Genomic DNA, 16170 nt, shown 5'->3' with positions numbered 1-16170 from the left:
AGTTTTCATTTTATTCTTTTCTAAAGTCAATAAAATATATTATACATTTATTTTTATTTAATTTCCTCTCTTAAATAAACTTAACAAATATATCTTAATTCTAGGATCTCTCCCAAATGTGTGATCTCTGATCTCATATTAAATTACCACTATGATTGATTCTCTTTTATTTTTTGATTAACGGCTCCTATTTTATGTTAAATTTGACAATTATTTGTTTCTTGCTAAATGTGACATTTATGTGTTGATACATATTCTATAAATAATGTATTGTGGTTGCTATTTTTATGTTTGTATATGCGCGTATGATTTTTTTTAAAGGTTTCTAAGTTCTAATAAATTTGTAACATAGGGTTTAAGGATAGAATTTTACATGTGATTAAGAATTTAGGGATGTATTGACTGACGATGTTAGATCTTTTTCTATTATTGTAATGTGGATTTCATTTTTTGATTCTTTATTTGAAAATTAATTGTGATAGTGAACAATATCTTAAAAGGCAGGGATATGAGGTGATCGAGGTGTTTTACACATGAGATAAGATGTAAGCTTCGAGGCATGGGGCATAAGTTCATAGATCTTCGGGGTGCATGTCTCATGGATCTTTAAATTTATAATTTTATTACTAAGAAACAAATAAAAGTACAATTTTCAATAATTCTGTAATTTTTAAAAATAAATCAAATAACATGGAAAACATATTATAGTTATGTATCTAAGAAAGGTAACAACACAAAAAATAATAATGCCAAGATAATTTTAAAAATAAAATCATCATCCATCTCCACATCTACTGACTTCTAGTCTTTTCTATCCACAACTAATATTTGCACCGACTATTGTTTATATGTTTCAAAAGAAGGAAATGATAAAAAGTGTAAAAGTAATGACGATAAATCTATATTTATATATAATATAAAGCTAGATATTAAAAAAGTGATGTAGCACCTCTCTTTGGCTAAGGATCCGATTTATCTTTTTTCTCAATGTTTTGTAATTTTTCATATATTTCTGCTTACTTAATACTTATTATTGTACAAAAAATAAATATATCAATAACTACTTCTTTATTCATTGTTATACTTAAATGTCTCAAAAATTATTTCTACTCATTATTATTCTTTATTTTAAATTATTATTTGTTAATGTCAATATTAACTACTCCACCCTTTCAAGATAAGTTTTTTTCCATTTTTTTTCCTTCTTCAATTTATTAAACACAATAGAGTAATACAAAAAAGAAGAGACGGATTTGCTTGCTTTTCCTAATAAAACTTATACATCCAACAAACGTTGGATAGCTCATGAGTTTTTTTTTTGTCTTCATTATTTATTTTTTCTTCTTTTATTTATTTTAAAATTTGCACCTCCATAACTTATACCTATTGAACTTCTACATTTAATAATATCATTAACTCATTTTCTTTAAGTTTTCATATTCATAATTCCCAACTATTTAATTTCAAAATTTAAGATACTTTATTGTATTCCTTCAATTTTATCTTATCTAATTTCACATTTTTTGTTTCATAAGACTCCCACCCAATATTATTATTTTTCCATATTTGAAGTAGCGATGTCCTTATATTATTGTGGTAGCATCAGATTTATGTTTTAGTTTGACTTCATGAAAAAGGCTCTTGAATATTGATAAAAGGAGAGTCGGAAAATAGCTCAAAAAATGTGCATTGATTATTATTTTTTTCATCTATCTTTTTATTATTAAGGTCTTAGAAAAATGTGCTGGTATTTTTTCATTTAGGCTCAAATTAATTATTTGTAACTTTGTCAAAAATCTGCAAACTACGCTAATCGATGTTTAAAGTTTACTATTGATGACTAAAAAAAGTGCATATTAAATATTAAAATATGCACTTCTTAGATCTTTCTTATGGTGAAGAATCATTTACATTTTCTTTAAATTTGTTCATTTCTTCTATTTTACAAATATTGCCAAAAACAAATATAGAAGATAAAGATAAAAATTAGGATAGAGATTTATTTAGTTGATGATAAAAAAGAGGAAAAGATTTATTTAGATGAAAATGAAAAATCAGATTAAAAACAAGGACAATGAAAGGATAAAATATCAAAAAGAAAGAAATAGAAATGTGTATCGCTTTTTCCTCCTATTTTTAGTTTAATCATTTTTTGTTTCTTTTTTTCTAAAAAAAGGGTCAGAAATATATCGGCATTTTGATCAAAATTATTATAATAATTCTAGCTGGACCTATTACCCCTGTACTATTTAAAGTAGTGTATTTTAAATATCATATCAATTTTAACTATGTTTATATTTAAAATTATTATCTTTGTTTAAAATATCTACCAATAAATAATTTACAAATACTTGAGCTTTGAGTACGTAAGTATAACATTATAAATAATGAGATTATATTGAGACACTTCTAAAATTTAAGCTCTAAAATAATAGTATGAAGGTTAATAAAATAAAAGTATGAAGCTTAATTATCATTTTTTTAAAAAAAAATCAACAGAAAAAAACGAAGAGAAAAGAGACGTATTACTTTTCATTACAGTACAAAACATCATTACTTAACATTTTCATTGCCAAAAATATGTCATAATTTATAAAGGCATTTGTTATTTTAAAAATATATACATATTTATCACTAATTTACATTTAAAAGGGTTTATTTTTCTATTAATAATTTAATTTTAAAATATCTATTTTATTCTTAATAAAATAATTTAAATCCACATGAATATCTATCCTTATTTCAGACTACAAATTTATTTATTTTTTACTTTTTCAAAAAAAAAAAGTGTCAAATAAAATTAACTCGTACAAAATGAGACGGGAGAGAGTTTTAAAATAACATGCGTTATGTGTAGGTACGTAATCAGAGAGAAATTAATTAGTAGGACCCATTCGTCGTTACTTGCAGCTCTTCTTAATCCTGATTCCTCTTCCTTATCAACGTCACACACTCACTGGGAACTCGTAATCGTGTTCATAGGGCTAACCAATCGACAGAATTCAATCAACCAAATCAGATCGAACCGTCGGCATCTCGCCGGAAACAGATCTCCGTCTCACGAATTCCGGCTCTTTCTACTGGTATGTATTCTCAGTCTTCATTTTCGTTCTCCTTCACCTGAACGCGTCGGTGTATATTGGTGTGAGGACAAATTATGTGTATAATTTCTCCTTTCGCTAGATATTCCTTGTATCATCACTACTTTTTGTTGTTTTATCTGTATTATTATTGTTATTATTAGTCGTAGCTTGTTTTGCTAGCTCATACCATGTGCTTACTCGGCTTCGCTCTTCTATTGTTTTTATTACTATTATTCAGTTTTGTTGCTACTGCTTGCACTTTTTTGAGTTCGCTTATTATTGCGTTTCTTTCTGAATTGATTCAACATTAAGAAAATTTGATCGTTGAGGGCTTAGGACTGTTAATTTATTGCTTATTTTGTTACCAGCTATTACCAGTTAGAAATATGTCCGATTATGTTAGTTCTATAATAAGGTAAAAGAAAATTTGCAGAATGTGAGTTTTTTGAAATGTTTCATAGCAAGTTCTTTTGGTGAGTTGTGCGTTAACTGCAGGGTGCTGATTGGCAAATTGAGACCATGTATGCCCCTAAACATTAGCTTATTCCAGATAGTCTTATGGAGTTCCCTGGCTTAGCAGGATACTTTTATTATTTGCATCTGATAGATTGCCAAGTTGTATTTTGTGATCTGTATATCTCGTGCATGCATTGGATGACTGTGAGTGGATATTTATTAAATTGACCATTAAAGGTTGTTTCATAGTGTGTGTTGCGGCAAGCTTTTTACCTTTTCATGGAATTCCATGCCATTAAAATTTCTAATTTCGTCGTTACATTCAGCTTTTTGTAAAGTTCATATAATCCGGGTTTACTTGTTCTAGTGCTTGCTTTGATTTATCAGGTTGTTTTGATAGTGTCATTAGAAAATGAAGACTCCTTCTGATATTAGTAATTTGACATTTGACACATTTATCTCCAGATTTTATCAGTCCATGTTTTTATAACGGCATAAGCAGAAACAAGGCTGGTGCATTACAATCATCTTTAAGGAATGAATACAGCCGTTGAGCTAAATTTTCACCTCGTACCTACACAAATCTCCTAGATCCGAGTTTATTGATTTTTGGATTTGAGAGAATTACATTGTAATATAGGGAGGTGGAGCCATTTTAATCGCCAAGTGACTTACAATGATGATCAGCAAAGAGCTTTTATTGACTTACTTTTATCTCCTTGTCTATATCGTGCTTTCATCAGGAGTTATTTTGTATAACAAGGTATGTGTCTTTTTCCAAGTATTTCATAATTGTCTTCGACTTCATTGGATTCATGGATTGTTCTTTGTCAGTTAGAATATGTTAATGTCTATAGCTTAAATGCATTTAAGCAACCTCAGAAATAAAAGAAATAAAATAAAAAAAGGGAAAAAAGAAAACTACAATTATATTAAAATTGTGGTTCAGGCGATCTCTGGGAAGAACAACCAAAGTGACAAGCTGCTATCATTTATTGCCATGAGCTTCCAAGGAAACTTAGAGGGGCCAAGGGTCACTTACATTCTTAGGAAGCCAAAAGGAGGATAGTGAAACATGCAACTATCTGCTGCTGGTCCAAAATCAATTGTCATAGCCATTCCTAACTGAATGGAGAAGGACACAAGTTTCATTATTTTCCATTCAACTAACCAAACACCATGAAGGGAAGAGCAAATTCTTTATGAGGAACCAATGTTTTTCATTTGGGAAATTATCTGAGACCGATGTCAGTGTGAGCAAGCTCTTACACGAGGCGTTTTGTTAATAAAAAAGAAATGAGTAATAAATAGGGCGATATGAAAACCAATGATGTAGACGCTGAGCATTGTTGATTCAGATTTGGTCTCATTTGGTAGTAGAAGGTAGAAAATTCTTGTTCAACTGTTTTGCAGTGTTTGTTTGTAATGCATAAACTATGAGGCTATATTATTCCTGTAGAATAAGGTGCACATGTTTCAAATTTCCACTTCCTCACTCCACTGCTAAGCAGACTACTGTCTTGGCTTTTCCAATAGCATGCATTATAGGAGTGAGCACACAGCAGGGCTTGACTTACAAACTTCATTTGTTCAAAACACATCCCAATTGATTTGTATGTATCTGGCCTTCTACTCCACCACCACAGCTGGCACAGGTCTTGGTGGGTGTTTGTTTTTTTCTTTTTCTTTTTTTACCAGTCTGTATATGTTGCATTGTAAGCTTCGGGAGAAGTTTCTGTTCGATACATTTTATCTCTGACTTAGTTGTAATTCTTTTACTTTTAAATATCATCAATACAAACTAACGATTTTCTTCTGCCATTTATATTATGTTTTTGCAGTGGGTACTTTCACCAAAATATTTCAATTTCCCACTCCCAATTACACTTACCATGATACATATGGGCTTTTCAGGCTTAGTGGCTTTCTTTCTTATCCGTGTCTTCAAGGTATGGTAGTTAAGAATTACTGAATTACGTTGACATTTTTCTTGTACACTCTCATATTTGCTCTTCTGGATGATGACTTCTTGCTACTCAATTTTTGTTGACATTGTTGTCGAAATGCTTGCTATTTGAGATTGCTAGGTATAAGTTGCATTTCTACCAGGTTGCTTTCAGTAGGCTAGCATGTTATACACAATTGATATGATCCATGTGTTAAAACTTAAAAGGTCCAGGATTTTCTTCAGATCTTGTCACAATATTATTTTGTTTTGATGTTGTTATTTCATTGATATTATTGTATCTATAAATACACCATGATCATTCAGCATCCTGATAACATCATATTGTCTAATCAAACTTTAGTCATAGCAGCACAAAAGTCTCCCACTCCACCCCTACCCCCACCCCCCATATACACACGCAAAATACTTTTGGCTTCTTCATTAACTGCTGAATGACTTGTAATTTCTTGAGTAGTTATCAGATACTCCTTTTGGTCCTTTTTATCTTTCACTTCAGGTAAAAGAATTTAGTCCAAAATATTTGTCACTTCGGAAAACCAAGAAGACATTAATTATTTTCTTCCAATTGGGCCCTTACTACTCCAATAAGGCATGCAGTCATTAATTACTCAAAGATAAAGGTAATTTAGTCAAATACCCCTTATGATTAATGCTATTAAATAGTTTTCTTAATGAGTGTGCTAATACCTTAAATGTCAAAGAAAAAGGACTGTAGGGAGTAGAAGATAAAGGTTAAGCATTTCCGTCTCTCTCTTTAATGCATTTGTGTTGCCCTGCGAGAATAGAAATGCCTTGCCTAGTGTCTTTTCCTATTAAAACATTCATAATTATTATCAGCAGCTTGTTACAATACTTTGACAAGTAGAAAAACTATTTCCATTGAATTATTTTTAGGGAGACAAGAAGCCTGGCAATTGATTTACTCTGACTTGGCAATTTGGTGATCCTATATAAATCTTACACGAGTAATTTTTTAGCCAAACAAAAGCCAAGCAACTCATGGAATTAGGGTCTAATGCTGTATGCTAATTTGAAAGAAAAATTCTTGGACAGATTTTGACTACGTTAGATTCATCTGAGCGCTTATTGGTCTATTTTGAGGTTCATCCCTAGTCACTCTTCATCAGGATCTTTAACAATGTTGATGAATTCAATCTTTGTTTGAGGAAACTACTGTGCTGGTGATAATTTATCCTCTTTTTGCACTGCTCTTTGGCCTTGGAGAGATGCTTGTGGCCATGCAAATGAACTTCCATGGAGATTTTGTTAAGTCTGTTTGTGTACTAAAAGTATTATGGGTGTATGGTCGTCTTTAGCTTCTGATTTTGGTTCATTTCTTACATTGTCTGAATTGGAAAATTAATTTTTCATCTCTGATCTTAGTGCTTTGATTCTTGTATTAAGTTTCATCTAGTTGTTCCTTTTAATTCATGATTATCTTTTGCAGGTTGTGTTGCCTGTCAAGATGACTCTTGAAATGTGAGAATTGCCTACTTTAACTGCTTTTACTTTGAAACTTATCATTGTTCTCATATCTCGATTTTTTATCGAATTTGCAGATATGCAACGTGCGTTATTCCAATCAGTGCTTTCTTTGCTGCAAGTCTTTGGTGAGCTCTCTATTTTGAGGAGCTAGAATACTTGTTGGCTTTTCTTACGGATTCTGTCTTTCATGATCACTTGTGACTCGTTGGTATTTATTCGTTTGAAAATTGGAGAGATTCCTATTAGACACACACTGTTATATTTTTCTTCATATTCAGCTACAGCTTAATATAATGTGCTACTAACAATGTTTTGTCATAAAGTTTGACATCTTCCATACGTAGATACATCACTATTTCACTCTGGGTTGGTCAGGTGGAACGGAGGTCAATAATCTGAACTAATTGAAGATTTCCCCTAATTATGAAAGCTTCCATATCTGCAGTGCCATCCTTTACATGGCTGATCAGTTTCTCTCATTGTCTGATCAAACCTAAAATTGATGTTTCCTAACCTTTGGACATTGCTTGAGCTCACATTTCACGTTATCCCCATAAAACAAGAACAACATGCACATACTAGCAGAAATGTTCAACATTAAGAACAATGAGATTTTGAATCTTTGGCTTAAATTGCTAAACTGCTTTACATGCTGAGAGTGACCTAGAAATAAAATGAGACTTTCTCTTTGTACTGGATATCTCCTGGATGCTTTCATTAATAATAATTTACAGTTACAAATAGAAAAGGCCCATATCTGCTCAATTGTTATCAATACAGATGGAATCAATCTACTCACACTTGTTATTGTTTAGTTCTCTTTTGCTGATAACACAAAAGTCCTTTTTTTGGTATCCTTGTAGCTCATTTTTAAAACTGTGTTAAAAAATGTAGGCATTTCATATTTCAGGTAAATGTGAATAGTAATAGTTGATTTCAGATTTCAGAATTTTCCTACACCTTTCTACTTGTTTATGTTGGTGGGTGGATTATTTAGCTTCTCGTGATCCTTTCTTTGCCACTTCTTATTTCTGTACTAAAAGATGAAAGTAAACCTAGGCCAGAAATTGGGATGATGATAAAAATGGTGGACAACTCCATCTGTGGGTCATCACTTTTTTAGAGATGACTATAGGATGGGTAATATGCATGCTCCCTGCCCTGCATTGTACCCGCCTCATACCACAGCGAGAATTTTCTGCTAACCTCTGCTGACCCTGCAAGCCCATATGGGGGTTTGTCTTATAACAGAGGGGGTAATCTCTTCTTTGATGTGCGCTATATTATTGTGTCCTATTCCTTAAGGAGTGATCCGGGAATCAGCCAAATGGCGATACCCGGCAAAAGAAAGGGGCCTTTTCATACTCAAATGCATATAACCCAATTGAGACATTGTAGAATAGGCTAAACCTCTCTTAATGTCTTTTTTGAGCAAGAGCTAAAGTAGCTCCTAATAATACTGTTATTGTTCTTATAACCGAGATCAATTACATTGTGTAAGGTACAAATCTGAAAAAGAAGAAGAAGCCAACCTACAAGAAAAATTCCCGGTGCTTTTAATTTTTTATTTATATTTCTTTTTCAATTTTGATATTTTTCTTTGATCTTTTCTAAATCTTCTCCCACAAATAATTTTTCCAATTTCAAGGCATTTTCTTAAAAGATAAAGAACTGTATGCTTATGTGTTTAGGCAAACCATGTACTGCATTACCTGCCCCACGAAGCACTTTTCATACCTATTGTATCCTGCCCCCAGAAGACAAAAAGAAAAGAAAAATGTAGCATCCTGTGCAATTGCCATCTATTGTTCTCTGTCTGGCAGTGTAATTGATCTTTAACTTCCTTGTCTCCTTGTTCCTCACACTCGAGGTTCTTAATTTCTAGGAGAGAATTATGGTTGCGGATGATTTCTGTTTCAGTTAGTGAGTTGAGGCTATGAGGTTAAAATAAGTTTATCTCTGAAAGGTGCATATTTTGTGCTCACAGGTTTGGCAACACCGCATATTTGTTCATTTCAGTGGCCTTCATCCAGATGCTCAAAGCTCTGAGTATGTCCATATACTGTATTCTTTTCTAGTTACAAATTCCTGTGCCTGGGAATCTACTGAATGGCTGTAGCTTTCTCTGTATTGAAATGACAGTGCCGGTGGCCACCTTTTTCATGGCTGCTATTTGTGGAACTGACAAACTAAGATGCGATGTATTCTTGAACATGTTTTTGGTCAGTGTTGGTGTTGTAATATCCTCCTATGGGGAAATTCATTTCAATGTAGTGGGTACAGTTTACCAGGTGACTGGGATATTTGCTGAGGCTCTTAGGCTGGTGTTAACTCAAGTTCTTCTCCAGAAGAAAGGATTAACACTCAATCCTATCACCAGTTTATATTACATAGCTCCATGCAGGTATTCTTCAATCTTCTAAGGTTGACTTATCTGTTTACATTTGGTCAAGCCCGTGCTTTGTTCCAGTCTATATGATGAGTGAGAACTTGGCTGTAAATGATTCCAAGCCTCCCCCGTGTTCACCACACACTCTGGAATCAGAGGGAAAAAGATAGCAGGGAATAGGACCTTCCTTAGATTGGTATCTTTTAATGGGTTAGAGTAACTTCTTGATTGCTCCCGACTACAGTAACTGCTGATACATTCATATCATCCTACTGCCCTAAAGTCTGTTGAAATGTGAATCACATTATCTAAAAGCTTAAGTTGTTAGAGGAAGGATAATTTTATAAACTTATTTTATTTATTTTAGTTGTGCAGTAGAATCAGATATAACAGACGTTGAACCTTGACATTAGACCGGATCATTCAATTGTTACAATCAGCATAAACAATTGTAAACAAAGTTGAAAGGTCTTGTGTCATGGTTGGTAGTAAACTTGGTATAGAAAAATGATGGATTTTATTATTAACTGTCATTTTCTGCTATCTTGCCAAAGTAGATATATTATATGTGTTTATTAACAACAACAATGTTAAAACTTTAATAGATCGTCTGGTTCCAACAGCATGTGTGTGCTACTTCTGGGTGACTATGGCACTCTGCCTCATAACTTTTTACCGCATTTTTTTCCTATTATCTACATAGGAACATATAAAATAAGGCAATCTAATATTTTCTTCCTTTATTTCTAAAAGGATATGGTTTTACATTGCTTTATTCACTTTAGAACTCCATGCTTTGTGATGGATAGGCTTGCAACAATAGGGTTATATTTCTTATACCATAACTTGGATAATATACTTTTAAGAAACAAGAGATATTATCATTAAATTTCTGTTAATATGTTCTCCTGTGTATATATCTTTCCTGCATGCCATGCATAACAGCATAAGTATATCTTGGCATTTATGAAGTCAAAAAAGTGTTGATGTTGACAAGGTGGATAGCTACTTGCTAGTTTGATTGTTGTAGTTTTGGTAACTGTCATGTGAATGGTTTCCTCTATTCATAGAGATAGAAGGTTTATCTGTATGCTGTGATATGCAATGGTTGTTTTATATATTTGCTTACATTTTCCTCCAAAGTGAGGTTGTTTCTATAAACTACAGGTTTCAAAGGCAAACATTTTATGTTTTCGCAATGAGTGAGTAATTCCCTGTATTTTAAAATGTCTGTCTTCAGTTGTCTAGAGTCTCATGCAAGTGAATATTGGGTTATTTATTGAGGTACTCATCATTTTATGTTTATTATGCAGCTTCGTCTTTCTTTTTATTCCATGGTATCTTCTGGAGAAGCCTGAAATGGAAGTCACGCAGATCCAATTCAATTTTTGGATTTTCTTTTCAAATGCACTTTGTGCCCTTGCTTTGAATTTCTCAATTTTCTTAGTGATTGGTAGAACTGGTGCTGTAACCATTCGAGTGGCTGGTGTCTTGAAAGATTGGATATTAATTTCCCTTTCGACCTTAATTTTTCCGGAGTCAACGATTACCACTCTTAACATTACAGGCTATGCCATAGGTAAGCTTATTTTTCCTTATTTATGGGAACTTTATGCTAACATGCACCATATTGATGAAATTTTGTTTTGTATAGCATTATGTGGTGTCGTGATGTATAACTACTTGAAGATCAAGGAAGTACGAGCATCCCAGCTTCCTGTAGATACTATGTTAGATCGAACAGCTAAGGTCAGATTTTGTTCTGACTTTCAGACTATGGCTTCGTTTTTCGGTTTTTGTATTTCATTTTTTTTCCATTCCTGGTTTGTTTTCTGATTCTCCAATAGGAACATAAGCATATCTGAATGCTTCTTTTGTTTCTTAGGGAGTTGGTGTTTCTTGTTTCAAGCAGCAAAACTGAAATTTAAAACAGTTAACATCCTATTGTGTTTACAAGAGAAAAGCTGCATTATAAATATTTCATATGTAACAGATGCTTATAGTCACTAATGGCAGCAAAGGATAAGCCTACTATATATCTTTTGCATCTCCCACTTTTCCCCCTTCCTGATTGAGGTCAAGATTATTATTGGCTTCCTCTATTGTTTTTAGGCCATATCAATTCATGTTTTGTGTGGGTCAAGGGTGGATTTTCTAACCCAATTGTTTGCCGTGCTCGTCATATTTGAAATGAAAGAAGCTGAAAAGAAATGTATCTGATTTAGTCACATGCATCCTAGGGTGTAGCATAGCAGTCAATGAAGTTGGTGAAAACTATGTGAGATATGAGTTCAAGTTTCAGCAAAGAAAAACACTAGGTGATTTCATTCCGACCTGCCTCAGTGTTGGTACACAGAGTTCCAGTATACGTAGTAGTGGGAGGTAGTATGTACATAGTTCCTGGTGAAACAGTTGAGGTGCACTATTGAATATTTGACGGTACATTTTGGGTGTTGGCCTGGACACCAACGTTATTAGAAAAGGAGGTCACCTGACTGCTTAATTGACTGTCTTTCAGTGTTGTTAAAGGATCATTTAAAGCTGGCTTAAGCCCTGAAGTTCAGAAAGCTCGGATAAGACATTGTGTCGTTTAAGCTGTGCTTCAGTGTAGGCCATGCACTAAGTCGTGCCCATGAGTTCTATCTTGAATTGAGCATACTGAACAACAAATAAAATTGGTAACTGAGTGTATTAGTTAAGGAGAACAGTATAAATGCATTTGTTACCTTTTTCTTGAACTACATATATACTTCTTTTTTTTCCCCTTCATTGCACCTTTTCTTACTAAAGCCCACGCTTGATTGTGCTTGAAGTCCCAATAGACCTAGAATGCTTCTTAGAGCTTTTCTCCTTTGACAACGCTGTTGTCTTTGTTAATCGTGAGAGTGCGACTTTCATATGATTTTCCGTGGGAAGATTATTGTACTATTATAAGTATGTCTTACCTGTACTTAACCTTCTACAGGAGCTTAAGATGGAGAAGAAGTCATCTCATCTGTACTTGCCAGATGACAATGCTGATCTTGGGGGAAACAGTACAAAGAGTGACTCTTCAGATCCAATGGTGGATGAGGAAGCACCTTTAATACCATCAACTAGGATCTCTCATCTTGGGCGAAGCAACCTCTCGTCGTGAGCATTATAAGTTTCTTCAAATCACATTTTTTGGTGCAGTTTCAGTTGTCAGATTATAGATCAAACAGATTGAAGAGAGCAGGTCTTGTATACACCATCCCACCACTTTGCCAGGAGTTGCATTTCTTTGCAAAGTGTTAGTGCTATTAATACTTGTAAGGTCATATGTTGTAATATTTTAGGGCTATTGACGTTCAACAAACTGTTATTCTTTTATTCACATTACACACTCAAGCATATATGCATATTGTCTTCTTGGCAATCTAAAATTTGAATGTGTTTCAGCTGAAAAGCCCAGTAATTACTGTCATATAAGACAGGCCAGCCAGTTGAGATGAATAGAACCATATTTTTTACAATCTCTCTACATGGCAAAATTAGCTCATAAAAATATGACCAGTCTGATTCATCCCTACCTGCTCATTTGACAACCCTTGTCAATGCTATTGAAAGTGTGATTTGAAATTGTCATTTATCTTTAAATGCTCTTTTTTTCTTCTAGTCAGTAGTCACAAAATTTTAGCTAGTATACTTTTTCAAGAAAACTATAACTATTCAAATACAACTATAACTTTCACAAATTTCTTTTCGTTGCAACTTCAAAGAATCTTTTCTTCTTTCAGCTCGACTTTCGTTAAGCAGCATTTTTCGTTTTTTCATGTAAACAACCATTAGCGGTTTAGCATCAGTTGTAGCACTGGCCTCTTTTAGGCATGTCTTAGAAAGATGGTCAATGTAATGGAGTTTCAAATTCCACGATAATGTTCTCAGTTTCACATGTGAAATTTAAAATTCCATGACATTCTCAATTACATGAGTTGAAAAGTGGCTATTTGTGAATTTTAATGTATATGTTTGTAGCTTTGTCTCATATGGATTAAATATACTGGGTCTGGGGCCCAGAATCTCCCAATCCTGTACATGACTGATTTAGAGAACACAGGAACAGTATGGATATATATAGATGAGGCTGAAAACCATTATCTTATCTACTATCATCTCATCAAAAAATTTAAGAAATGCAACCATTCTGATATGTTGTTAATAACTAGTCATTATTGTTCAAAAATAGCAACTCATGGAGGCACAATTGTGGTGCAATAAAACGTTCAATTGTATAGGTAAGTTCCCACTGAAATCCTTGCACTTCTTCCTATTTTTATGTTGTCAAAAGAATGACTTTTTTTCTGTAATATTGATGGTGGAATAACTTTGTACTTATGCAACAAGTTAGAATCTCCATATTGATTTTGGAAATGGGTTGTTGTCTCCAAACTCGTCGATTTTTTTTTACTAGATATGAATTCATAAATCACAAGTAAAATGAAAAGATCGGGTATAATATGACAAATGACCCTTGGTATTATATTGATTTATTCAATTTTTCACTTCTTCAAATCTTGACACCATTTATGGAAAAATTATGTCTATGCCACTAATTGTGATCTCTTGCTACGCGTAGCAATCTTCACTATCTATGCTTAGCCTTTTGAGTTGAGATGTATCTAAAGTTCGTTTTCTTGAATGTTAAGACACATTCCTATATATTCTTGAATTTCGAAATGAATTATTATCTAATTATATGATCTTGAGATAATTCTCACTTTGTTAACATCCCAAAAAATGAAAAAGGACCTTTTAGTAAAGTAAAGTACACAAAATGGTTTAGTACTTGTTACTTATATTTCATTGCAGGGACAGAGACATGGAGAGTTCAACATCCACTCCAAATTTTAAATACAAGTAATTGGCAGCAACCTTTTAATTCCTCATTTTCCCACAGTGTGACTTGTAGACGCATCCACCTCAATGGAATAAAGGTATCTTTGTCTAAAGTACGCGAAATTCACAATATTTGTCTTTCCTTAATAGTTTGGTTCAATCATATTTTTATCGTCTTTTAATTGAGTTAAAATATCTTTATTTCACGCGAAACTTAACCGAGCATAGCCAAAAGACTAATAAGAACATATTTGAACCTACACACATATTATTAGTCCAATTTAATTCCTAAATGCAACTACGCAACAGCTTGTGAAGTTGTATTTATGAAGCAACTTGATTATATTATAGTGAATTTTCTTACCAATGTAAGGCATAAATCACATAGATCACATTCTGAGTAATTTTTAAATAACTTTACATGTCATTTTGTACCATTAAATTAGAAATTCTACCTAAAGATGTAACAAACATAATGTCAATAAGCAAGAAAATACATTACATTGCTTCAAACCACAAAATATCTTTATATTCAATTAAACCACCAAATTCCATTAGATTCCATCAACTCCCCTAACACGCTCTTAATGTATTATTTAAAACTTGGGCTTCTATTCATCTATCTATTATATATAGGTTAAGCAACACTTCACTTTCTTAATTGTCTCAAATTTTTTTTCTGTGCAAAATAAAATAATCAGACATTGGCTACAAGAAGGAGAAGATCAAACATAGAGACAGACACTTATGTACTAATGGAACCTGGAAAGTCAGAGGAATTTGTTACTGAGGAAGAATTAAGAGACAAGTTAAAGAGTTGGTTAGAAAATTGGCCAGGCAAAACACTGCCACCAGATCTTGCAAGATTTGAAGATACTGATGATGCAGTTGAATACTTAGTAAAATCTGTTTGTGAACTTGAAATTGATGGAGATGTTGGTTCCCTTCAATGGTACCAAGTTCGTTTGCAACAAGACATGACATGACTAGGGACTATTTCTCGATTTGTGTGTGTAATCCTTTTGTGCGAGGGTCATACTAATCTTCTTTGTAACGTTTCAATTTTATCAGATGTTTCTGAAGGAACACATTACTAGTCAATAAACTCAAACATATAGATATTGTCAATGCAGAGATTAGTTATATTATGCAAGATTTAGTTATTCATATAGTATTATGTAGGATTGTAAACTGGTAACAAAAATATCGAATTTAATGTGCTGAATTTTACATAGCAACTAAAATGCTACCAAATATGATAGACTGATTTAGTACTTGTTCATTAGTCATTGGAATGGAAGCTTAATATAACTAATTGTTGCTATATATATGGGGGAGATATTAACTAATTCTCTTGTTAGTTCTATTACTTTCTGAGTTTACATTTATTTACTCAGTGTATTAAAAAAAATATTTTTTTACTTGTTTTTTTAGTAAATTAAAAACTAAAAGGGGATTATTTTAAAAAAAAATTATACCCTTAGCATTTGATAACCATTTCCCAAACTTACTGCTAGACTCGATTATTAATAGCTAAATTTGGATTTTCAAATCATAGTTAGTAAGAAAACTTAGTAAAATAAGTATTTAGTTATTATTCTTTTAAGGGTGCGGAAAATATAATTAAACAAGTAAAAGGTAACAGAGGGGAAAATAATATTTTGAAAGAGCTTTTTTGGTTTTATCGTCTCTGTTGAGATTTGCCCCACCGCATGAGATTTGTCTAAACTTAGCATCGAAGTTTACCTCGCTTTTCCAAGATCTGCAGAAATCCAGTTGAACTCTGACTAACTATCGACAAGGTTGACACAAAATTAGTTCTGATACTATTTTTTTCAGCTCAGCCCATCAATGATATTGTCGCTCTACGCCTAAATTCGCATAACTTTAAAATGTGTCATTATGGTGTAACTCTTATCATAAGCTAAAGT

General features: G+C 32.8%; 2 protein-coding genes and 1 non-coding gene across 3 annotated transcripts; 2 read left to right on the top strand and 1 right to left on the bottom strand.

The window, feature by feature from the left end:
• The first annotated feature begins 2907 nt into the window (after nt 1-2907).
• LOC125836292 (probable sugar phosphate/phosphate translocator At3g17430) lies at nt 2908-12772 on the top strand. The gene is made up of 10 exons (XM_049515466.1): nt 2908-3083; nt 4005-4302; nt 5381-5488; nt 6956-6987; nt 7068-7118; nt 8981-9042; nt 9136-9397; nt 10696-10961; nt 11037-11131; nt 12348-12772. Exons 2-10 carry the CDS (start codon nt 4216-4218, stop codon nt 12516-12518), a joined length of 1134 nt encoding a protein of 377 aa, XP_049371423.1. The 5' UTR covers nt 2908-3083; nt 4005-4215; the 3' UTR covers nt 12519-12772.
• Nucleotides 12773-13522: 750 nt separating this feature from the next.
• Nucleotides 13523-15360, top strand: LOC125836265 (protein CHLORORESPIRATORY REDUCTION 7, chloroplastic). The gene is made up of 3 exons (XM_049515436.1): nt 13523-13638; nt 14213-14337; nt 14941-15360. The coding sequence occupies exons 1-3, from the start codon at nt 13596-13598 to the stop codon at nt 15223-15225; spliced, it is 453 nt and encodes a 150-aa protein (XP_049371393.1). The 5' UTR covers nt 13523-13595; the 3' UTR covers nt 15226-15360.
• On the bottom strand, nt 15222-15326 carry LOC125836796 (U6 spliceosomal RNA). Its single transcript, XR_007443488.1, has one exon. It is a non-coding gene; the product is annotated as a U6 spliceosomal RNA (small nuclear RNA).
• Nucleotides 15361-16170: the final 810 nt, after the last annotated feature.

The sequence above is a fragment of the Solanum verrucosum genome, unplaced genomic scaffold (assembly GCF_900185275.1).
Source record: "Solanum verrucosum unplaced genomic scaffold, falcon-dt-bn FXZP01000278.1, whole genome shotgun sequence".
NCBI lineage: Eukaryota > Viridiplantae > Streptophyta > Magnoliopsida > Solanales > Solanaceae > Solanum > Solanum verrucosum.
This window is presented reverse-complemented; position numbering and strand designations above follow the sequence as displayed.

Bases quoted from the DNA above. Each gene is read 5' to 3' on its own strand.
- LOC125836265 (XM_049515436.1), top strand. From the start codon at position 13,596: ATGGAGGCACAATTGTGGTGCAATAAAACGTTCAATTGTATAG. The intron at 13,639-14,212 runs GTAAGTTCCCAC...ATTTCATTGCAG, and splicing joins TAAAACGTTCAATTGTATAG to GGACAGAGACATGGAGAGTT. The intron at 14,338-14,940 runs GTATCTTTGTCT...TAAAATAATCAG, and splicing joins TCCACCTCAATGGAATAAAG to ACATTGGCTACAAGAAGGAG.
- LOC125836292 (XM_049515466.1), top strand. From the start codon at position 4,216: ATGATGATCAGCAAAGAGCTTTTATTGACTTACTTTTATCTCCTTGTC. The intron at 5,489-6,955 runs GTATGGTAGTTA...TATCTTTTGCAG, and splicing joins TTCTTATCCGTGTCTTCAAG to GTTGTGTTGCCTGTCAAGAT. The intron at 11,132-12,347 runs GTCAGATTTTGT...AACCTTCTACAG, and splicing joins TGTTAGATCGAACAGCTAAG to GAGCTTAAGATGGAGAAGAA.